The sequence below is a fragment of the Orbicella faveolata genome, unplaced genomic scaffold (assembly GCF_042242905.1).
Source record: "Orbicella faveolata isolate gen_17 unplaced genomic scaffold, um_ofav_v1 contig_36, whole genome shotgun sequence".
Classification (NCBI taxonomy): domain Eukaryota; kingdom Metazoa; phylum Cnidaria; class Anthozoa; order Scleractinia; family Merulinidae; genus Orbicella; species Orbicella faveolata.
In genome coordinates, this window is record NW_028301565.1 from 957,144 (window position 1) to 982,186 (window position 25,043).

Here is a 25,043-nt window from a genome sequence, read left to right on the forward strand (position 1 = left end):
GTAGGTGGTGAAGAGCCCTTCCCTCTCGATTTACTTGTTGCTTGTTTACCGAGGGAGCCTTCTTCCCAGGTTTGAAAGGGTCAACGGAAGGGGACAGAACAAGCAGATCTGAGGGGTTTTTAAGAAACTCTTCTCCCTCTTTAGACACTCTGTGCTTTCTCGAGGTTGCTTAAAACGTTTGGTTCCTGATGATCTTGGAGTTAATCACAACCAATCTCAAGCTGATAAGTTGGCGGAGATGCCTTGACCACCTTGACCATTCAAGTGTTTCATTTTCATACATTCTCCCTTTTCTAAATGTCGATAATTTGTCAATGGCACTTTGGATTTCCGGCTTAGAAATCCAATCTCTTTTTGCACCAAGAAGCCTGGACACAATGTTGTCTTCGTTTACGCCATCACTTGTGCAGAATATTTTCTCTAATTCCTTTATTGCTGTCAGCAGTAAAATGGCAAGATCCTTGGTATTTAAGTCTTTTTCCTGTTCAATGTCACAACTGCTGCAACATTCTCCTTCTGTTTGATCAAGGATGACGGTTGTTTCCTCATAGGACCAAAGGAAAGTTTCTCTGAGACAAGTCCAGTTGTACACCATAAATCCATCTGCAGGAGTCCTCGCAGTTTTTCTCAATGCTTTCCAGTTCTTGGCTATTACATCGCATTGTCAAGTAAGTCAAGCGCTGGTCATCTTTATATTCGTTGAACCAAAGGTATCGATCACCTCCTTCACCTACTCTCCCAGCTCTTCCGAATTTTTGTAACAGCACCCCTAGGTTCTGCATACTACCCAACCGTGTTACACTGTGCACATGCGGACTATGCGTACCAACTTCATACGACTCAGTAGCCACAAGCAGTTGGAAATCGTTTTTTCTGAATTGGGTATCTGCAGTCATCTTTTCAAGGTGTGATAAGCCTCTACCAATCCCAGACAAAAGTAGTTGGGACAGTTGAGCTAGATCACATATTCCCCGTCCCCCCTAATCAATGTTGGAAAACGTCGTGTTTTTTTCAACAAAAAGGGAAAAAATCTCCTGATTATCAACATTGTAAGTGGGGGAGGGGAGAATTGCCTCGTGTCCCAACTTTTTTGTCTGGGATTGTCTGAAAGGAGAATTTACAGAATGTCACACCACTCGCTGTAAAAGGGGAGTTGTAATGTCTCACAGGTACAGCTAATGAGCACTACTAAAAAGAAACAGCATGCAACGACAAGTTTTACCTGGGTAGGCACGTAAGAACGTAAAGTCATCTTTCTAAATGACCTTCTACGGTAGACGATTGATAGGTCGGTGTCATGAACCTCTATTGTTTCTTGAGGGGCCAACGGCGCACTTGCTTGCCCTTAAAATCCAACTATGCAACACTTTAGCACACCGGTTACGTGGACCAGTCCTGTACTGCAGCTTTCTGTGGCAGTCAACGGGAGAATGTCTTTTAAAGAATTTGGTGACCTGCTTATACCTCTTTACGGCGATAACATTGTCTCAGATGAAGAGATTTTACTTCTGTACGATACTTTCAAAACAAAAAATCCTGAATTTCCTCATGGAAACTACAAGCAATTTGATCTGGATTCTATGAACTCTCTTGAATGCAAAAGCAGCGTTTCGGGTCGAGAAGCAAGACCTCCATTGCCTGGTTGCAGCACTCCAACTACCACCGGTGTTGAGATGTGAACAGAGAAGTACCGGTATTTGTGACGACATAGAAGGGCTAAGCATGCTTCTCAAAAGAGTTGCCTACCGATACCAGCTCAGGGATATGATTCCGCGATTTGGCTGACCAGTTTCTGTAATAAGTCTGATCACAAACGATGTGATCGACTATATCTATGACGTTCATGGGCACCTTATAACCCAGTGGAATCAAGATCTTCTGAACCATGGGGCTTTACAGCATTATGCAGATGCTATATCAGGACATGGAGCTCCATACATACATACATACAACCTTTATTTATACACGATGAAAGACGTCAAAGCTAACAAGCTTGTGGGGTCGTGTACTAATAAGATACATAAAATAACTACAATTAATAGATAAGTAATTAATACATTTAATAAAAAATTAATACAAGAATTAAGTAATTCTTATAAAAAATATAATTTTGATAACAATGAATGAGATCAATAGTTAAAAATAAATAAAATTTTCCGATCTTTTGTTAATTATTTGTGGGGCTAAAACATTAAAATTAAATTCCTTAAAAGTGTTACAATTAACAACATTCTTCTTCGATTGCTTCGGTTTCGTCGATGGGACTGTCAGACCCATTTCAAGACCTGATGAACGTCAGAGAATTGTTTATAATGGTCATAAGAGGGTCCACGCCTTGAAATTCCAATCGTTGTCTCTACTTAATGGACTCATTGGAAATTTATACGGACCAGTTGGTGAGTTTTTTTTAAAGAAAATTCTTGGTATTGTTATGTTAACTTTCTAAGCAACTTCTATTCTCATCTTTGTTTTAGAGGGGCATAAACATGACACAGGGATGTTAGCAGATTCTGGACTATTACATGACCTCCAACGGCATGGTTTTTCTCCAGCAGGTCAACCAATGTGCATATATGGTGATTTGGTGTACCCTCTGTACGTGCATCTTCAAACCCCGTTTAGCCATGTCCCACTTGCACACCTCATGCAGGAGTGTAACGAAGCTATGAGCGCTTTAAGGATTTCATTGGAATGGCTTTTCAGGGATGTCATCAATTCATTTAAATTTCTTGACTATAAAAAGAATTTGAAGATCGGACTTAGCAATGTGGGTAAAATGTACATTGTCTGCGCACTGCTTCGTAATGCCATAACATGCCTTTACGGTAATACCACCAGTGATTATTTTGGTATTGAGCCGCCCACTCTGGAACAATACTTTCACTAATTCGGGCATAAAATATAGAATGTAGGGAGGGTACATCACACACTGCAGAGACACAAAAAAACAGACCACCCTCTTCTACAAATAATGGCCCTTTAGCCCAAGTTGGCTTGGGCATTGTTGTTTTTCTTGGGCCTGGGGGTGGGCTCAAAGTTTCCCACCACCACCCTCCTAAATGAAAATATATATTTATAAAAGGGGAAGGGCCATTATGTTCAAAACGGCTTAAATGTGTGGGAAAGAGGCAGATAAAACACAAAATGTTAAAATTTGGCCAAAGCTTTGTTGCCATGGAAATGCCAAGTAACATAGACATGAAATTGTCATACGAGAATGTCTCCACATAAATCTCAGAAAAAGTCAAAAAATGTGGACCTCAACCAATGATAACAGTTCCATTGCTCAGCATAAATTATCATATCTTAAGAAACAGATTATGTTACAACATTTAAAGTTCCGCCATCCCCAGCCCCCTCCCTCACTGCCCCCCAGGAAATACAGTTAAATATCCCAAGACCACATAGCAATAACAGTCCGATTCGTCAAGAAAGCACTCAAAAGCAGATGTTTAATGTAATTTCAAGATTAACAATGATTCTGTACCTCAATTTCATTCTTAAATTGTAAGAAATGGAGGATATCTTCATTAAGTTCCTAAATTAAACCCTAAATGACAGCTCCAATTTCAAAACTTCAGTATAATTTATTGAATCCTGGGTGGAAACCATGTTAATTTTTAATTGCTATTCCAATTTAAAGCTATCCAGAAGTACTTTCATGCCCTGCTGTTTTAATTTTTCTCAGTGTACTTTTAGCAAAATGAAACTTGGAATGTTGATCTTTTCAACTCGTACAATGTAGGAGTGAAAAGGTTCACTTAAGTTACTTTAGCTTCAACTATATATCTTTGATTACTGTAGACATTCTATTTCCCACACATTGTCATTCTTTTTAGTAAGAGTATTTGAATTTTCTTTCCCTTCTAAATCAGCCGCCTGTTCTTTTTCTATGATTTCAGACAATGCTATCTCTATTTCTGTTTCATCATTACATGCAATGCCAGAACCTTGCTCTTCCTCTCTCATCTTTTCTTTGTATTTGGCAAGCAAAAGAGTAAGCATGTCCCTCACAGAGGGCTTACTAACTTTGAATTTCTGTGAACTGATGCTATTCGAGCTTAGTGCTATTTCACCCCAGATTTCCCCTCGCTCTTCACTTTGTCTTGGGTGCTTAAATGGTTCAAGAAGAAGAACCTCCCTACAAAGCATAACATCATGTTCTTCTCACCACTTTATGGAATAATTTCTGAAAACAAATGCGATTTTTATTACGTAAGGAATTACATCTCCTACTTATTGTTATTGCAATAAACTTTATCCTATGGTAAAATTAATTTCATTTTGTGTACTTAAGCTTATTTATAAGCTGTAAATATTTGTAAATTAATTTTTGTTTTAATTTATTTTCTTAAGTTTTCAGTCGCCGCAATGTGCTAAACGTTTGCTCACATTCTGCAGAGGTAATTGGCAATGTACATAAGATGCGCAACAACTTATGTACGTTTGGAAAGAATTCATGGTTGCATTCTTCTAATGCCTGAACTGCACTGCTGGGTAGGTCTTGATCTGCGTTTAGCCACTTGCGCGGCCAACGGAAAAGTTCCACATCAAAAACCTGGGGTGATGGTAGGTCATCTGCATAGTACTGCAAAGCGGCTTGTACAGGGTTTCGTTCTCCAGAAACTAGCAAGGCTGGAAGTAGGCACAGGAGGGAAGACATCACAGCATCATTATTGGGGTCAAATTATGTGTCTATCTCAGTAATAAGATGATCCAACAGAGGAATTGTGAGCGCTCTTTTGTAGTAATCCTTCGGTGTTCCTGCTTCAACATTGCTTCGGTACTGTTGCCGACCAACAATGCGTGACATAGATGGCTCGATGTTTGCTTTCCTCGCTGTGGTGGTAGCCATGCTGTACCAATCCGAGCAATATTTCTCGATGTCTGCTCTGATATCTTGTAGCTCACCTTTTAAATCTCTGATGTGGCTGCATGCTTCATAGACATCGATGTCTCGCTTTTGCAGCTTGATACTGAGTGGCTTCAGTATCGAAAGGTATTTCGTCGTCGTAATCTGGGTGATGATAAATTCAAATTAAAACAGGCTGTTTGCCTTGCTTTTGCTGTCACTGTTTCAATTCCAGGCAGGTTCCCCGAATTGATTTGCAAACAGCCGCTCATTTGACATACCTTCTAGTGCTCTTAGTATGGCAAAAGCGCAAAGAAAACTTCATGTGCCTCATGCCTTTCAACCCACCGTGTTCGACACAAGCTGAGCAACGTTGTTTTACTTATTTTAGGATTCGTACAAGTACACGTGCTTAACAATAGGACATAAGTCCCCTACTTGGTTAATACACCCACACCCAACCCCCTAAAAAAAATATCCCGAAAAATATCTCAATTACGGCAAGCAAAAACTTGTTATGCTTCGGTGAATACCTAAAAAATTGCAAACGGCTTCATTGAAAATTCCAAGCATGTTTCTGATAAGGGGTTTATCACAAGAGTGAACGATTGTAAGGTTTAGACAGTGAGCCCAGCAGTGTGTGTACACAGCCTTTGGAATTTTTTCCCGTGTCAGTGCCTGTGTACCGTGCTAAGAGGATGATATATTAGACGCTCCAGCGTACCCTTGTCCCTGACAGTTTTTATGTCTAAGTTCCACTGTGGTAGGGTATCCAGTATCGAGCTAGCGATCGCCTTCCCCGTTATCCTCTGCAGACTGTTGAATCCTAAAAATTCCCCGTGAATATATCCATCACTGTCAACAAAGCGTAGGACAAGTGATAGCCAATTTATGCACCCGTATAATATTGTAACCTGCGATAGAGCATGTGATGCCTTTTATATTGATTTTCTTTTGTTCTTCTTCAAAAACGAAAATCTCGTCTCGCGGAATTTCGAAAGGGGGGTTCCGATACTTTTTTCCTCTTGAAATAATATTAATTTTCATAACCCAAAAGGGGGGTTCCAGAACCCCTGGAACCCTCCCCTGGCTACGCCCCTGTCAAGGGTATCAGTTAACCTGCTAGGATTAATTGTGGGCCGTCTTCCTTGTCGAACGTGGTGAAAAATTAGATCGGTTGAAGACACTTCACCTTCCCAAGGGTGGGACCGCTCAGGCATGATAAACTCAATCATCACCATGCCCATGCTGTAAACATCACTTGGGAAGTTTCTTTTAGCGCCGAGCTCGATCAGTTCTGGTGCTGTATACGGCGCTGTCCCAACTTTGTTTCATTCACTTGAACCCCCTGTTGCTACAAAAGTGCTGGTTTGCATGAACGAACACTTACCAAAATCTTCAACCGATCTAATTTTTCACCATGTTCGACAAGGAAGACGGCCCACAATTAATCCTAGCAGGTTAACTGATACCCTTAACAGGGGCGTAGCCAGGGGAGGGTTCCAGGGGTTCTGGAACCCCCCTTTTGGGTTATGAAAATAAATATTATTTCAAGAGGAAAAACCTATCGGAACCCCCCTTTCGAAATTCCGCGAGACGAGATTTTCGTTTTTGAAGAAGAACAAAAGAAAATCCATATAAAAGGCATCACATGCTCTATCGCAGGTTACAATATACGAGTGCATAAATTGGCTATCAACAAGTACTTTTGCAAGGTTCCATCTGAACATGCATCTGATCTGCCTAAAACAGATCGCCGTGCTTCGTCTTATGTGAATAGGAAAAAATGCACGTTCCACTTCACTAAAGTAAGTGAAATGGAGGTCTTTTTACTATTAGCATTGATTGTAAAAAAACATTTGGTTTTGATAAGATTCATCCTTTCTTATTGTTCTCTGCAGCGTTGGAAATATTTAAACCACTGACATACATTACAAATTTAACACTTGAACAACGTATATTTCCAAATAGTTTAAAAATTGCCAAGGTTATCCCGATTTTCAAACAAGGCTCTCGTTCCTCATGCAATAACTACCGGCCCATATCAGTCCTTTCTGCGTTAAGTAAAATTTTTGAGAAGTGCATTCTTAATCAACTAAAATTTTATTTTATGACCGAGAATATCTTAGTATCTAATCAATATGGCTTTAGATCTGGGAGCACTACAACTGATTACTTGGTAGAATTAATGGATGAGACAACAAAAGCCCTTGATGAAGAAAAATATGCGGTTTCTATTTTTCTCGATTTAAGTAAAGCATTTGACACGGTTAATCACTCTATTCTGTTGTCCAAACTTGACTCATATGGTATTCGAAGCATTGAAAATCAGTGGTTTAAGTCTTACTTAAGCAACAGGAAACAAAAAGTATTTGTTAACGGTATCGAGTCTAGCTCTCTTTTAATAAGCTCAGGTGTACTGCAAGGGTCGAGTTTAGGTCCTTTTCTTTTTCTAATTTATATTAATGATATTGTTAAATCAACCAACTACTTCTCCGTAAGACTGTTTGCTGATGACACTTCTTTAACTGCGACTGGTAAAGATTTAGACGTACTTTTACATAGAATAAACTCTGAATTGCCTGCTATTTATGAATGGTTATGCTCAAACAGATTAACCTTGAATTTAAGTAAGACAAAACACCTGGTTTTTCAACCACGACAAGAAAGAAATTATAATTTACATATCCCTCTTAAACTAGCAGGCCGGTACCTAGAACAGTCTTCCAGTGTTAATTATTTAGGACTCATTATTGATTGCTCACTGTCTTGGCACGACCATATCGATTATATAAGTAATAAAATTAGCAAAAGTGTAAATGTTATTGCAAAACTAAAACCCTATGTGACATCCCAATCCCTAACAAGTATTTATTATGCACTTATATATCCCTATTTAACTTATGGTTGCGTACTTGTGGGGTAATAATTACGAGGCTCCATTGTCACAATTGGTGAGACTACAAAACAAAGCTATTAGAATAATCAACAATGTGCCACTTCGTGGTCATATCACTCTCCATTATGTAAACCTTGGTCTTATTAAGCTTCCTGACATTGTTAAACTATATACCTGCCAGCTATTATATGACCGCTTAATTGATGAAAAACCGCCTAATTACACCTTATCTCTGGTATCTGAGCAACATAACTACGTTACTCGAAGTGCATCCCTACAACACTTAAATCCCGGTTTCTCCAGAATAAATATAAGGAAATTTTGCCCCACTGTTATTGGATGTTACTACTGGAATGACCTTCCTTTATCTATACGTAACTTAGCGACTAGAAAACGTTTTAAAAAAGCACTCTTCCAGTATTATTTTGCTCAGTATTAATTAATTCATACCTCTTCCTCTCCTATGTTAAGTTAACTTTTTTTACCCTAATTATTATTGTCAATTAAACAAGGGCATCTAATTAGCTTGCTATATTTTTGCCCTTTTCCATTTCTCCTCTTACTTGTCTACTTTATATTTATCTTTGTAATTTTAGAATGGAATAAATAAATAAAATGAAAAATGAAATGACCAAAATCGAAATTTGCCTGCCCGAAATCACCAACGTTTTCAACATATTCACTCTCGCAACCACCTCCTGTGAAAATGTTGCCAGCTTTAACATCACAGTGAACAAGGTCGTTCTCGTAAAGGTACTCTAAGCCTGCGCAGGCTTTATGCACGATATCCAATCGATGTACCCATGGTATATCATCTTCTAAGGTGTCGAGTAGCTGCCGTGCATTGTGAACATACTCGATTTCCCCATCCCCAAGTCTTACTTCTTTCCACAAAAACTCGGTGACGAGTATTGACCTTTCGAATTCCAGACCAAAGGGCCGCAAAACATTAGGGTGGTTCAACTTCATCATGCACTTGACTTCTTTTTCTATCCGGCGTTTATATCTCTAGGTCATTTTTACCAAGTATTCTTTGCAGGCAACATCTAAACTGACTCTGTTCCTTTGCAGTGAGCCTTTGAAGATCCTGCATGTTGCCCCAGAATCGAATGGATTCTTATCTAAGACAGGGTCTGCACTGGCAATGTATACGTTTTCTGTCTCCCCTCCTGCGGGAACCATAAGGCTGTCGCATACTGGTTTTGTTATCTCCTCACTGGGATAACAATTTTTGTATTCCCAGAGTCCAGACGGCGTCATGCGAGGTCTAAAGGCTCCAGGAAGATTGACATGGACATATTTACAGTAAATAACACCGCAGGTGTTTTGGGATTTCTTGGCGTCAGCAGCATAAGAAGTAGGGTAATACCTATCGAACCACTTTGCGCATTTCATTAGGTCATCAAACGTGCACATGGATTCTTCAACACAATCGAAACTGCAAGGCTTGTTTGCTTTGTATAGCACCTGTAAGGAAAGGGCGAGACATGGTTAGTGGTTTTTCTTCATGTAAATAGTTGATAGTTGTGTTGCGGGGTACGTTCTAACTGAGCAGGTAGAGGTGTAGGAAGTGTAGAACAAAACCGATGAAAAACTTTACGCTAGGCCGGAATCGCTCGTCTATCATAGAAACTTGTAAATACATTTCGCTCAGGACATTTCCGGTGTGACGAGTATTTAGAGGTAAGAGGATTGACTGATACAGTTTTACAATCTGAGAGAAAAATAAATCACTCCTTTCTAGTTTATTTTTCTTGAGGTGTCTTAATAGTGGAACTGTAAAGTTCCGTTAAAAACTACCCTCGTTACGCGGAATCAATTTGCAAGATGCCTCGTTAGAGAGTTTATGACCCAGTTTATCGTCAACAAGGGCGCAGATCTGTTAAAAACTTACATGGATTGGACAAATTATTTGTTCAACCGTTAAAAGGAAGAAACAGTAAAAGGTTTGAGCCTAGTGTTCTTGGTGTTGTCCGAGTGAGAGTAGTGCCGAGCAAACTTCACTTTACTGATTGTCTGAGGAGTCGCATTGTCATCTTCGGAGTCAGTTGAATACTGCTAATTGCCAAAGTATAGTGGAATAAGGTTATTGACCAGATTGCGTTGCTTTGTTTTGATGCGATTGCTAGTAAACAGCTCAGTGTGATTGCCTGAAGTTGTGTGAAATAGTGTCCCCGTTTTTTTGTTGTTAGTGCCTTTTGTTCTGATGTTTCAGTTTCTGCTGATATTTGTTGGGTTGTTTAAGATAGTGAATAAATCGTCCATTTGTGAGGTGCAAGAGGTCAATTGTGTCGTTCGGCTTATAGCTGTCCACTGTAATTCTTCATTGGTTGTTGTTTCTTTCATAATTCCATTCCGTTTTTTGTTTTTTGATAGCGTTCCGCGATTTAAATGTTAATGCAGTTCCAGTCACTTGTTTGCAATGACAGTAATAACTCTTGATGAATCAAGCAGGCGTGTCTGTGATCAGGCTGGAAAACAAGAGTACCTATGGTAATTGGTTCTTGAATGTGGAACTTTATCAGTATGCGTGTGAATTTAATTGCCTGCTAGTCCAAAGCATTGAAGATAGCTCTGGACTTCCATCTGCTGCCACTACACCATAGTGTAGCTAGTACAACATGTAGAGTCCCATTACTTTCCTCCTGCTTTGAATCGATTTCCATCCCAGCCGATCAAGTATTTCTCCTACACTAGCCGTTGATCATTGTATTGATTTGATAAACGTATGTAAAACATCGATTGCGTCAAGTCTTAGAGTGCGTTCGTACGGAATATTGCTGCTGTGTTTAGTAAAGTGTCGGATATTACGAAGACATGATGAATCATCGCAGTTAGATACACAACGTTATATGGTCCTATATTCACAACTTGCTTAGTTGTGTATGTGACTGCGACCTTTCATGCATTTACTTGTATCTTCACCATCTACAGGTATATTGCGAACTCACAATGTGACCAACTCCCAGTTGGCTTAACATCTCAGTTGGTAGAGCACTGCACCAGTATCGCAGAGGTCATGGGGCTCGAATCCCATTCAAGCCTGAATGTTTTTTGCGAGCTTTAATTTCAAAAATGCTAAGTTGTGTGTATAACTGAAATGATCAATCCGCATGTCTTGATATCTTTCTCCGCAGTTCAAATGTTTGATATTTCATATATTCACTTGTATCAGATATTACTAAACAATCTCTCCTCTTGCCGTTGCTTGTCGTCTTTGCTTAGTGCCTGAGGATCGTACTCCTTTCAATTTCCTTCCCCGTATTTGAAAATAGACGATATTGCGGCTCAAGTAATGATTCTTATATCAAGTGTTTTTTTTTTCTTTAGAATGAAATGAACTAACTGCTTGTCACGTACGAGAAACCGAATGACACTGGGACAATTGAAATCCTTCTTCCAAGACAAAATAAATGTAACCCGGCAAGGAGCCTGTCAAAACTAAGAATCTTTTGTAGAAAGAACCTTCAAATGCGAGACACAACCGCAAGGCTACATTGCCAAATGGAAACCTACCGAAACTGACTGATGATAATAAATTGAATAACTGATGGCAATTAAAAAAAAAAAAAAAAAAAAAGCCCAGTTATGGATGAGCTATATTCAGAGATGGTTCCCACGGTACAAGGTGTCTTTTATGTTCGTTTATGACTATTATCTTGAAAACAAGTCACCCTCAGGCAACAATATTCGGATAATAACGGGATGTCGGCACTTGATTTAAATGTGACATCACGTAGCGAAATTTCTTTATAGCCTGAAGCTGTTACTTTCTCGCCATACAAATTGTTCGCGTTTGTAACAAACCACAAGGCACTTAAATCCATCAACAGCAAGATGTGCCTTTGTAAGAATGATCTTCTGAAGGAACGCTAGAAACTTTTCTAGTCTCTACAAAGAACACCCAGCCTGGAACATGAAATCGAGTAACGAAAGGCCGTCGTCGAAACTGCTATCAAAGAGAAACGCGAGAAGTTTACTTGTTCGAAATGCAATTGATGCGGCAACGTTGGAGAAAGAGGCAAGGCTGCTACAGTCAGAAAGAAAGTCTGAGGAAAGGTTATTTCGCAAGAAAAAAGAAGTCATTCTACATCGGCAGTCCAGAATTTTGGAAAGACAAATGTCTTCGGTTTCTTTGCCTGAGAAAGAATCAAACCCTTCTCCAAGCAAGGAAAAGTTGTCGTCTTTGAGACGTAGTCATTCTCTGATCACTCTTCCTGATATACATGCTGCACAAAGAAAAATAGTAAGGCAGTCAAAGAAACACAGTGACACAGACGTGAAGCCATGGCAAGTGAGGAAGAATGGAGAAGGGTTTTCCACAGAGCTTTGTCCCATAGAAGACTGGACAGAGTTAAGAAAGTGTAGGTATTTGCGCTCTTGTTCAAGAACCCAAAAAATGTTAGATGTCGAGCAATTATCTGACCGGTTATCCCTTTAACGACGACCTCTCGTCGATTTAACCATAAAACGAAAATACTGGAAAGTTTGGGAAACACTTTCAAATAGTGATGTCTGCAGACATCGAAGACAGTAGGTCATTAACGTTGAAAAAATATTCTGCTACTATTTATTTAGACACTTAACAGTAATGAACCATGTACGACCTACTTTGCCAAGTTCTTGGTTGAGTTTCTTGACTTAATCGATTAAATTAATATCGCATTTTATTTTGCCCCTTTCAAGCTAGTTTGATACTGATTGTTGACGGGTTTATGCACTTAAAATTTTATTTCACGCAGTTTTGTGAGGTCGCTATGCAGAGATGAAGTAAGGTTGTACTCATTTAAAGACTTATTGAGAGAATGACAAAGGACTTTGTAGAAATATTGGGCAGAGCAAGTTGATAACAGTACGTGACGATCATTGATCGGTAGGCTTCTATTGTTAAATCGTTTTATATGTAGCCACAATGATATTAGCCGACCAGCACAGCGGACCCCCAGTGCTATTTCCTGTCGTAATGCAAAGATCAAACACTAATTGTTGTTGCTGTGAGCAGACTCTAGACTTCGTTTGGCGAGAATTCGTCTCGGGGTAGGGGGAGAGGTTACTCCGGTGACGGAAGCTTTTATTTATGCATCTAAACTAAACCCCCAAAATCCTCCATACCGTGAATGATCCACGGTAACGTAGCATGCATGTACCGCATTGTTATTTGTACTGACATTTTAAGGCCAAAAGGTTAAAGGGTAAAGTCGTAAAATCGGAAACTAGTAGCAGAAAATAGCATAATCGGAGAATGAGTGTAAAAACTTTAGTGGTAAATCGGAGAATAGTAACCATAAATCGGTATACTATTCCTCCGATTTAGCCGCAATAGCACTACTCTCGATCGAGCGAGTGAGCGACTGATTTCTAGTAACCGGTATAAATTCGCATCTACGAGTTTAAAAATGATTTCACCTGATTACTTCCTTACTGAATTAAGCAGCAATCAATCACTAAAGAAATACAGTTAGGATATTATACCTTATCACTTGACTACTTGATGTTGTTTATGCTTTCCCTTGCTCTTTGCCCCGCTCACCAGAACCTCGCAACCAAGCCGCCACTTTGTTCGTGGAAGCCCTGGCATCAGTGTTTTGTGTATCCCCCATGGGGGATACACATATCTCAGGCCGCCATTTTGGAGGGGATACACATATCAATGTGACACCGGTCTCTTTGAACATTTGGTACATTTTGGTCATTTTTGATACTGTCAAACCAACCGGTCGCACGAGAAAAACCTGTGTGACGACAGATGTTTTTGTGAGACAAACCACATTTTACGCTAGTGCGACCCGGCGCTTAGTTTAGATCCAAAATATTTTGTAGCAGGGTTGGCCTTTACGTAACATAGGGTGTGAAATATGACTTTACTGGCACCATTTGGTCCAGTTCAAAAGCGAAAAGTCGCCCAAATCGTCAATTCCGCCAGGCCGATTTCGCTTTGACAAACAAGACAAAATCGTCAAGAAAGTCAGTTTGAAGAAATTTCATCAAATCCGTCATTTTCTTTCCTGCGTGCATATATGGACAACACTGGAAGATTTCAAGACTCAGTTGAGTCCACGGGAATAGGGGATGCGTTGAGGGTTCAGATGCATTTTTCAAGTGCTCAGTACGCGATGTCTTGATGTCCCCAGTTTGTACACAAGGCAGCAATACAATAAACCATATTCGTAATCCCGTTAGTGGACTGGAACTAGCTTGCAATGGAGGCTCATGTTGGGGAATATCATGAAAAAGAGATAAATGTCATTTGCGTTTGAGAAGACTCCCTGCGTTAGCCTCAGTTCAGTGCAAGCTAGTTCCAGTCCAACACCGAGAACACTAATATTGTCTTCAGTGAAACATGTACGACTGTATTTCAATGACGTTTGAATTCTTTTCTGTTATTCGTTTCATTTGCATTGTAACATTTTTAAGATGTCGCGTTGAGTCCTCGCTACACCAGGAACGGCGGCCGTTTTGAGAAATATCTCGGCGTTCATTAAATTCGCCTTAGAGTCAGAGAAGGGTTGGTGAATGAGGAACTACATCTGAGTGAAATGCAAAGCCGTTAGATCACTTCAGCGGGCGGGTTTTGTTATTTTCTTGTTGAGCGGGTGGAGAATCATATCCTCTAATAACAAGTTTAGTTGTTGAGTTGTTGGTTAGAATGAAGTGCATGAACTGCTTGTGACGTAGGACAAAACGCATGACGCTAAATTACTAAGTCATTTCCGAGTTGCTCTTTGGCTTTGTATCAAAACGAGTCCGACTTCGTGACAAGCAATTGTTATGAAAACGCGTTTCATCTGTAAGTTCAGTCATTCTCGTGCAAATCAAACTCATTTTCATAAGAAAGGTTTTGCACGAGGACTCGTTGTTAAACAGGGGCAAAAGGCAACTCGGAAATGGCCTATTGAAAACCTTCTTCCATGACAGAATAAATGTGGCCCGGCGAAGGGCCTGTCGAAACAAAGAATATTTTGTGTAAAAACCTTCATACACGAGACACAAGCGCAAGGCCACACTGACAGATAGAAACCTTCCGAAACTGACGGATAAGAATAAATTGGAAGAATATTTTGAAAGCCCAGACAAGGATGAGATATATGCAGAGATGGTTCCCACGATGCACGGTGTCTTTTATGTTATTTATGACTTATCGTCTTGAAAGCCAGTCACCCTCAAGCAATAATATTCAGATAATAACGGGATGTCGGCACTTGATTTAAATGTGACGTCACCAAGCGAAACTTCTTTATAGCCTGAAGCTGTTACTTTCTCGCTATATATATAATTATATTGTTCGTGTTTGGAACAAACCACAAGGCACTTACGTCCATCAACAACAAGATGTACGTTTGTAAGAATGATCTTCTGAAGGAACGCTAGAAACTTTTCTAGTCTCTACAAAGAACACCCAGCCTGGAACATGAAATCAAGCAACGAAAAGCCTTCACCGATACTGCTATCAAAGAGAAACGCGAGAAGTTTACTTGTTCGAAATGCGATTGACGCGGCGACGTCAGAGAAAGAGGCAAGGCTACTACAGTCAGAAAGAAAGTCTGAAGAAAGATTATTTCGCAGGAAAAAAGAAGTCATTCTGCAACGGCAGTCCAGAATTTTGGAAAGACAAACGTCCTCGGTTTCTTTGCCTGAGAAAGAATCAAACCCTTCTCCAAGCAAGGAAAAGTTGTCGTCTTTGAGACGTAGTCATTCTCTGATCACTCTTCCTGATATAAATGCTGCACAAAGGAAAATAGAAAGGCATTCAAAGAAACACAGTGACACGGACGTGAAGCGGTGGCAGGTGAATGGAAAAGGGTTTTCCACCGATACTTGTCCCATAGAAGACTGGACAGAGTTAAGAAAGTGTAGGTATTTGCGGTCTTGCTCAAGGAACAAAATGTTAGATGTCGACCAATTACCTGACCGGATATCTCTTTAACGGTGACCTCGCCGATTTATTGACAATTCTACTAGGAGAAATGAGGAAGGAAGCACAAAATGAAAATACTGGAAAGTTTGGGAATCATTTTCAAATAGCGATTTGATGTCATCTGCAGACATAGAAGACAGTGGGTCATTAACGTTGAAAAAATATTCTGTTTCTATTTATATCTTCCACTTGCTCTGATAGAAACTTAATAGTAATGAACTATGTATGACCTACTTTGCATGCAAGTTCTTGGTGAGAGACAATAACATTTGAGTTTCTTGACCTAATCGAGTAAATTAATAATGTGTTTTAATTTGTCACCTCCAAACTAGTTTGGTACTGATTGTTGCCGGTTTTATGCACTTAAAATTTTATTTCATGGCGTTTTGTGTAGTCGCTATGCAAAGATGAAGTCAGGTTGTACTCATTTAAAGACTTATTGAGGAGAGAGACAAAGGGCTTTGTAGAAATATTGGGCGGAGCAGATTAATAGCCGTAACGATCATTAATCTTCGATTGTGGAGCCATTGGTAGGCTTCTGTTGTTAAATTGCTTTTATGTAACCACTATGATATTAGCCGACCAGCATAGCGGACCTCCAGTGCTATTTCCTGTCGTAATGCAAAGATCATACACTCATTGTCGTTGCTGTAGGCAGATTCTGAACTATGCTTGGCGAGAGTTCGTCCCGGGGTGCGGGTGAGAAGGTACTCCGGTGGCGGAAGGTACAAACTCAGGCCCTTATTTATCGATTAAAATTAAACCCTAAAAATCTTCGATATATTGTGAATCATCCACCAGACAGGAGGCTTTTTCCAAGCTTGGAGACAAAATGAAGCACAGCATGCATGTACCGCATTGTTATTTGTGCAAGATTTTGAAAGCAGTGTTGATACGAAAAGCTGAAATTTTCTCACATGAAGTTTATTTGTTGATATATTATACTGAAGGATGGTAATTAATAATAATAAAACGAATTTTTAAACAGGATAAACCATCAGTACTAATAGTACTGTTATCAAAGGGGCCCTGCAATACTTAACAATTAACAAACGTAAGAATTTAGCAAACTACGTCAGTACAAAGCACATAAAAAATCAGATATCAAAACTACAAATGACAAAGTTCCTTGACGTCTTGTTTAACAAAAACTCTAGAATTCATATTTCTAACCTCTAACGGTAAGCTATTTAAAGATTTAAGCACCAAAAGGAAGCTGGAAAGGAAACACTTTATGACCTCTAATGATGTCTATGGTTTGCGTGCAGACATTCATTTCCTTTTAAGCGGAATAAGTGACGTCTGCACGCAAGCTTATGATGTACAAATCGATATTCATCTTCACCTCCCAAAACAACTGTAAAAATGCTGGCCGAAAGGTTAAACCCTAAGAATCTCAAAATTGCCATTTAAACCCCTTCCGGCCTGCTCAGGGGAGAGGGGGAGAGTTGGTGAGCGTATTTGGTTTCAAGGAGTCTCATATTGAATCAGCCATGTTAATCTCCATCGTACCCAGGGATCGCTTTTTCTAGGCAGGATTTTCTTTCAGCGGCGCAAGGTAATATGTCTTGGTTACTGCGTGACCTAGCGTGAAGCCATGATTGCCTTAGATTATCTCTTTATTGCGAGTTTGTGGACCGAAACATAGTCGAGGTCAATAAACAAGCACAAGAAGAACGAGGCCGATATCCAGCCATCGTGACCGATCAAGCTTGGTCAATAAAGAATTTATGACATGGCAGTAAGAACATCATTTCCTGTGGGACACCGCGGGTAACACTGAGCGGGCATGGTCCTGGCCGCTCGGGTAACCAATCACAGATCGGGATTTGGTTCACCTCTCAAGCTGACGGAGCTTTTCCAGCTATAACCAACGGAGCTATTCCAGCTATAACCCATGAGGTTGGTTACGACTTCCCTTAATCTTTTAAATCCCAGTGAACATCAGGCTAAGAGGCATTTGTTTCCTGCAGTTCGGTTTGTTACTGGAAGTTTGGAATTTAAGGATATTTTCATAGTTCGGGGCATGCGCAAGCTGGTACCTTTTCCGCTTTCTTACTGAATCAAATGTAGTTCAGCCATCACAGCATTTGTGCAACTCAGAAATCCCTTCTGAACCCACGCGTGGGTTTTCTCAGCACGCATCCGGTGTAGGTGACACGAATAATTTTAAAGTGAACAGCTTTACAATAGATCTTTTGTTCTTGCCACTACTCATTAGCGATTTTCTGTGTTTTTGTGTGTTGCCATCGCCACATTTGTACAACTCGTTGTCCTTCTTATCACCTTCAGCCATCTCTTTTGTGACCAGGTTTCGCATAAGGCCCCTACAGAGCGCTTCTTGTCTTCTCTGACCGCTACAGACAGAGCATGATTTCCAGGCCGCCCCGTTCCTTTCTTTCTCTACTGTAGGACCTCCAGGTGGTTATATATTCTAATTATTTGTGTCACCTACACCGCTTTTTATACCACGCACAGTGGAATATTTTCTTTACAATACCTGACGATGCCGAAGATCGACGAAAGCTTGGAATTAAAAGAGTAACAGCTACTCAAGGCCTCAATCCAATCGTCTATTTAATCAACATGCTACTGAAGGAACGTGACAACTCCAAACGTTTACTTTTCGCTGACTGTTTAGCTTTCCTGAAAAAAACTAAATAAGCAGCTTCGATGACCGTTTTCCGTTTCCCGTTTCCAGGCATGGGAGGAAAGAAGTAAAGACTGCCCACATAGATAGATAGATAGATAGATAAACCTTATTTCAACGCGATAATAATTAAAGCTAAAAGCTTGTGGGGTCGTGTATTTAAATTTAACTTTGCTAAAAATTTAAAATTACGATTAAAATGTTTAAATTACAATTCCTAGATTTACAATAAAATTAATTATTTAATTAATTGCTAACTAGAACTATTACTAAGTTAATCTACTATATGATTACAATAAACTAACTAAAACTAATTGTATATAAAGTCACTATGTCTGTGGCGGGTTGTCGAAGCCGACAGGGCGTTAAAGTTAAAATCTTTAAAATAGGCTCTATTTGCAACCTGCTTTCTAAGGTCGAAAAAGCTTGAAAAACTTTTATGTTGTTCGTGGTATAAAACTATGTTCCAAAGGACAGATCCCTTATATCTAAGTGAGTCTTTCATAAATCGCGAGTTAAATCGTGGTATAGAAGAAAGTACTTTCCCTCGGAGCGAATAGCCGTGGCTGGAGTATTCAAGTATCGATTTCATCAGGGGCTCGGGCAGGCTGTCGTTGTTTGCCTTATAAAATAGTCTTAGGATGTCGAGCTTATAATACAGGGAAAAGGTAGACCACTGATCATATTTGAGCACGTCATTTGTCGACATGTCCTTGGGCAAGTTGAAAATGATTCTTGCCGCCCTACAATGTAGTCTTTCTATAGAATCAAGTATGTCGGAGTTATAACACGATCCCCACAAAGCTAAACCGTATTTTACAGAGGGTAGTATTACTTTAAAATAAAAATCCTTTAGCGCGCCCTTTGGAAGAAATCTGGATCGTTTCAGTAAGTTCAGCTTATTAGCCCAACTTTTCTTGGTCTCAAGTGCCTGAGGTATCCAGCTTAGATTTCGATCGACAGTCATACCTAGCAGGCGCGTTTTTGTAACGCATCCTAAGAATTGAGGTTCCTAGTTGAATTGGTGCATGTGGTCCCATCGGGGTTCCTTTACTAAGTAGCATCACTTCACTCTTTCCTGGGTGAGGTGTTAAACGATTTGTTAGACACCACGTGTATACCTCCTTCAGGGTCTTGTTTAACTGCGCAATAGCGATGTCCATAGTTTCTCCTATACATTAAGACGTTGTGTCATCTGCGTACATGTACAGGGACCCCGAGCTGACTGAAGCAGGAGGGTCGTTTGTGAATAGCGTGAATAAAGTCGATCCCAGCACCGAACCCTGGGGAATGCCGAAAGACACCCGTGAGCGTTCCGACTTGACTCCGTTTAATACTGTAAACTGTTGTCTTCCGTGTAAATAGCTCTTTAGCCAGTCAAGGAGCGTGCCGGTAATTCCGAAATCTCGGTTTGACTTCATCTCCAGTATCTCGTGAGAAACACTGTCAAATGCTTTCTTAAAGTCAATAAAGGCCACGGCCACCGTCTTCCCTGAGTCTATAGCTGTTCTCCACGTTTCTTTTAAGTGCGTCAACAGTAATTCTGTTGAGTAACCGGTGCGGTATGCCCACTGCTTATTTGAAACCAAGTTGTTATCCTTGAAAACGTGTCGCACTAAGGTATCGTTAACTTCCGATTCCATAATTTTACTTGGCACACTGAGTAGGGAAACCGGACGATAGTTCCCACAGTCTGTTTCGTCATCCTTTTTGTAGATAGGTGTTAGTCTGGCTATTTTCCAATCAGAGTAGACAGCTCTACATTTAATGCTTTCATGATAGAGGCTGACTAACGATGGGACTATTGCATTTCCCGCAAGTTTTATGAGCTTTGGAGAGATGCTATCGGGGCCTGGGGACTTGTTAGTGTTGAGTGAGTTGACTTTTTCGCCTACCGACTGCGATGAAATCGTTATCTCCATGAGTGGTGGTGGTTCGTCGAAGATATCCGTAGCATTTTGGCATTCTCTTTTCCTAGGTAGTGGGCGCGCATCAGCTAGCTTTTCGCCAACCAACGCAAAATGTGAATTCATTAGGCGTGCTTTCTTATCATCAGCGACTACCAGGCTGCCATCACTTCTCTTAAGAGGACCAATGTTCTTCATGTGCACTCTCGAGTTTGTAGCATTACTGATCAAGTTCCAATAAGCACTCGTTTTCTTTACTTCTTTAAACATTTTTGAGAAATGGGAGGCTTTAGCTTTTCTTAGGTCCGAAGTAACTTCGTTTCTGACTTTTTTGTACTCTTGCCAAAGCAGGGGACATTTGGTCGTAGTTGCCTTCTTGAATAATTTGTATCGTCTGTTCATTTTAAATCGAATATCACTTGTTATCTATGGTGCAGATGAACTTCTTATTTTAACTTCTTTCCATGGAGCGTGGTCGTCGCAGATGTTGGTAAAAAGCTTCTGCCAAGCCCAAAGAATGTCATCTGCGTCGTCGAAAACTGATGCAACATGGAATGGTGCAGACTCAATATCGCCTCTAAATTTCTCGGGGTCCAGTTTCTTATAATCTCTCGTTCTGATATATTTTGGTGGCGGCCTTTTGTTCTTTAGTCGTATAGTTGCATATATCAGATCATGGTCCGAGATACCCAAGGGAAAGGCGCCTGAAATGCTAATAAGATCTTTTCTTGTAGTGACGATAAGGTCAATTAGAGTTCGCGATGTAATAGTTGTTCTTGTCGCCTCTTGTACAACGTTTTGCATCCCAAACAGGTCGAAAACAGCGCAGAGTTTTTCTGCATTTGTGTACACAGGAATTTCCGGACTGCCTCTGTGTAAAAGGTCACAGTTAAAATCTCCCAGTAAAATGATGTTTGATGATTTCAGCCAAGCCTTTTCGAGCGTAGGTCCGATGCGGCAACCTCGTTCCCAGGGTCTCTCATCTTACCGCCCCCAGGAGCGAGCGAGGAGAGACCCTGGTTGGGTCTGGTCACGTGTCTCCCAGAATCTGGGAGATGACAATTAAATGATTGAAGGGATGGGCGGCCTAGTAGGAATTTTGTCTATACTTAGCCTACGGGAGTGCGGGATGTCTTGTCATCAAAGTAAACCAAGAACGATATGATGTTCTGCGGTAATATCCGGTGGTTATATTCTGCAAACGCCGAAGAAAACTTATCCATCATCTGAGAGTGGAAATCCAAGTCGCTGAAGGTTGTATGGTTCAGTGAAGGACGTTACATATTGTAAAAATCTCCTCAAGAAGGCGAATGGAGAATTCCACACCACGGCCGAGGCTGTGTATGGAAGATCTTCGACTCATCTTTACCTCAGAATGAAGTGTAGCTAGGTCTTGTGAACGGCGATTAAATAATTTTAGAGAATTCAGGGCCTTTTAATTGATCACTGAAAGCCAAAGTCACTTCGAAAGGAGCGAAAGGGTGAAAAGGTTTATTGAAGTTTCACCGTGCCGTCGGCGCCCCGAACTTTGCAGCGCAGAGCGCGAAGGATAATACAACGAACTCGTCGTGGTATGCGTTTCGCCATCGTTGCTGATAAACTGGATTTATCTTCGACCGAAAGGAGGCTAGAAAAAGAAAAATATAATTTTTATCCCACAAGAGTCCGTTTTAAGGCTCTTTAATGTTTATCAGAACAAAACTTAAATGTCAGGCTGAGTTCACTTGTTATCTACTCATGATCACACGATCAATCCTTGTTTTGAATTTGCTTTGTCATACCAGCAAAAAGCTTCATAAATTCCCCCATGAACTGCACTTGTTGGGTTTGAGCGGCCTCCATTGAGGTCACGATACCCTGCATTGTATCCACCATTTTAGCTCCTTGATTTTCCAGGTTCTCCATGGTCTTCTCGAATTTCTTGGCCCTCTTGGTTTCCTCCTCTTCATTGAAACTGTCGTCGAGGGAAGGCTTAGCAGATCTTTTTAATTTTCTCTCTCTTCTTGTCTGCTTTGCAGCCTTTCCTTTTGCTTTTATCGCTTCATCGTCGCCGTCGCCTTTTTCCTCGTCACGCTTCTCACTTTGCTGCTCTTGATCCTCTTGATCCTCTTGGGGCGGCGTGGGGCTTGGGTTTCCCGCCGAAACAACATGCTTAAATGTTACAGAGTCCTTTTTGCCAATAATCTCATTGATTTTGTCAAAATAAGGGCAGCTCTTCGTTTTCGTTTTTTTACTTTTATTGCAATATCTTACATTACATTACATACAAAAATTACCTACTACTTACAATGTCAACGTAACTTACAATTTAACGATAATAACAAAACTTACAATACTAACATTATTTACGATTTTAATAACTTACATTACAGTAATATCTTACATTACAATTTGTTAATATCTTTCATATAACTGAGGGGTTAGCTACAATAGGAGGCTTTCTCACATATTAATTTGTGACTTAGATTTATGTTTCTCAATTTTAATTTTGTTTGTCAACATCGCCAAGAAAGCATCGAAATAAAACTCTTCTTCTTTTCTTGAGGCGGTATATAAATAATATTTGGCTATAATAATGCAGAGGTTTAAGCCAAGATGACGAGCGAAGTTATCTGTCACGCCATATATTATTTCATTTTTATCGAGAGTGGTCCTATCCCCGTTTTTGGAGCTCCACCAATTAGTAAAGAGAGACCAAAAAATGCTGAGCTTCAGAACAGGTAACAAAAAGGTGGGTTAACGTTTGTCTTTCTCCACAGAGGTGACATTTATCATGTTCCTTGAATGAATCTCTAAAAAGTGTCGAATTTGTGGGTAGAATGTGATGAATTATTTTGTATTGGAAAATGGCGAGTCTAGCTAGTGTCTTTTGTAACATTAAATGGAAGGCTATAAATGAGTTGTATTGTATGTTCTTTTAGACTGGCTTCTTTCATCCTTCGTTCAGCTGTAGGCGTAACGAATTTACTCTTAACAAAGAATTTAGTTGCGGATCTGCAAGAGGGTTTATCTGAAGATATCTTATCCTTCTCAAAACGTTTTTCCAAGGGTTCAGTAACATTTCCTTTGAGAATATTGATCCATTTTTGAGGGACTGCGTGGCATAGACCGAAATAGTTTAAGAAGTTTGTGTTAATTTTGAACTTGCTACGAAATTCCTCAAAAGTTAGGAATCTGTTACCTTGAAAAAAGTCTTCCTATTACAGCTCTTCCTATTACCTCCTGTCTTCTTTCTGTTCCAGTCGTTCACTTTTTTAAACTGTTCTTTGAAATAGCGGATTTTGCGCTGGATCTGGTTGACAGACCACGAAGACCGAAATTTGTTGTTTAAGCGCTCTAATATTTTTATCCAGTATCGTCGACTTTGAGCACTCTCCAGCTCGTTGTTATATTCTCCCCACAGGTCTATGAGGAAACACTCTTGTGGTTCGGTCCACTTGTCGTAGGACCTTCGGCTTCCTTCGCTTTCTTCTTCTTCGTTTACTGGTACCGGTGGTGAGTCAGATGAGCTCGAAGAATTACCCCAGAAATCTGCAGTATTCTGAGTATTGTAGCCATACTGGACCCGAGATGGAACACTAGACAGCTGACTAGATAAGGGATGGTACAATGGCTGAATAAAACGCCGATTTTCTTCTTCGAAACCCGCTCTGGTAGAGTAGAAATCTCCAACATAAGGAAAGGGAAAGTTGCCGTCTGCCATTTTGCGTGGAATAGGCGCGAAAGCGTAACCTTACCTTTTATTTAATGCTGCACTCCATTGCGTTTATTTGACATTTAGATCTTGTAATGTATACAAAAGTTGTTATTTTAACTTGTTTTGTCGCTAATGGCGTGCCTCAGAGGCAAGCCGACGGAACCTTTGAAGTTTGCTCGCCGCAGCACAATCTTGTCGCGGGACGAAATTACGTCCGCACTGGCGTTGTGACTTGTTTGACAAATTCTGTCAATCACTGCGACTTATAAAAACAGACTTGTCGCTAGTGCGGATCAGCCCTAACTTTGTTATGGCAATATTGATACCCGAAGGAATTCAATGTGCTAATTATTCCTCCTTGGCAAGCAGACGGGTTAATTTGTTGTTGTTTCCCAGAATAGATTATTTTAATGCGTGGGAATACGTGACTCAACAGATTAGGCCGGGCACGTCCGCCTCTCCATACAAACACTGCCATTTGGAATTCTTCTCAGTCTGTGACAAAGCAGTTTCTCCCAGCATCTGTTTGTGGAGTTTGTGTCTGTGGAGATGTCCGCTTTCAATTCTTTGCCCGAATTAGTTTTGTCCAAGAATTGTGCGAAATATCTACTTGCAAGAAACGCCAGTGAGATGGCACTCTTTAACAAACAGTCTTGGTTGATAGACAAAACGAAATCGAAGGAAGAGAAAGCGTTTGGCAGAGAAAGGGAGCGGCTTTTACAACGCCGTCACTCAAGAATGCAAGAGATCGGTCAAACACCTCAGCCTCGCGAAAGAGTGAGTGTGGTCCAAATGATTTCAAGAACTGAGGCTTCAGAGAGCGATAAATGGGAGGTACAGAGTGACACACCATGTTACAAGACACAGCGAAGAAAACAAGGAGTCTCGAAGTCGCCATTGTGGTCATCTGATGAATCTCTGTTGCTCTCAGCGTCCTCAGCTGATCAAACCAGTACAGTGCGGCAAACGGCCATGTCACATCAGGCTCAAGAAAACAGTCCGAGAAGTTTGCGGTCTTTGAGTTGTGTTCTTCCACCCATTTCACTTCATCGGACAAATTCTGCTAGAAAGTAGAAAAGAGACTTTTGGATGGGTACAAGCAAAGTTATTTAACGAACCTCGA

General features: G+C 40.4%; 2 protein-coding genes and 2 pseudogenes across 2 annotated transcripts; 3 read left to right on the plus strand and 1 right to left on the minus strand.

The window, feature by feature from the left end:
* Nucleotides 1-390: 390 nt before the first annotated feature.
* Nucleotides 391-2,046, plus strand: LOC149101909 (uncharacterized; annotated as a pseudogene).
* Nucleotides 2,047-4,351: 2,305 nt separating this feature from the next.
* Nucleotides 4,352-9,167, minus strand: LOC149101910 (52 kDa repressor of the inhibitor of the protein kinase-like; annotated as a pseudogene).
* Nucleotides 9,168-10,820: 1,653 nt separating this feature from the next.
* Nucleotides 10,821-13,227, plus strand: LOC149101911 (uncharacterized). The gene has a single exon (XM_089274851.1). The coding sequence runs from the start codon at nucleotides 11,668-11,670 to the stop codon at nucleotides 12,190-12,192; it is 525 nt and encodes a 174-aa protein (XP_089130977.1). The 5' UTR covers nucleotides 10,821-11,667; the 3' UTR covers nucleotides 12,193-13,227.
* A 1,773-nt stretch (nucleotides 13,228-15,000) lies between these two features.
* On the plus strand, nucleotides 15,001-16,790 carry LOC149101912 (uncharacterized). The gene has a single exon (XM_089274852.1). The coding sequence runs from the start codon at nucleotides 15,160-15,162 to the stop codon at nucleotides 15,673-15,675; it is 516 nt and encodes a 171-aa protein (XP_089130978.1). The 5' UTR covers nucleotides 15,001-15,159; the 3' UTR covers nucleotides 15,676-16,790.
* Nucleotides 16,791-25,043: the final 8,253 nt, after the last annotated feature.

Excerpts from the sequence above, each read along its gene's own strand:
- LOC149101911 (XM_089274851.1), top strand. The coding sequence starts at position 11,668 with ATGAAATCGAGTAACGAAAGGCCGTCGTCGAAACTGCTATCAAAGAGA.
- LOC149101912 (XM_089274852.1), top strand. The coding sequence starts at position 15,160 with ATGAAATCAAGCAACGAAAAGCCTTCACCGATACTGCTATCAAAGAGA.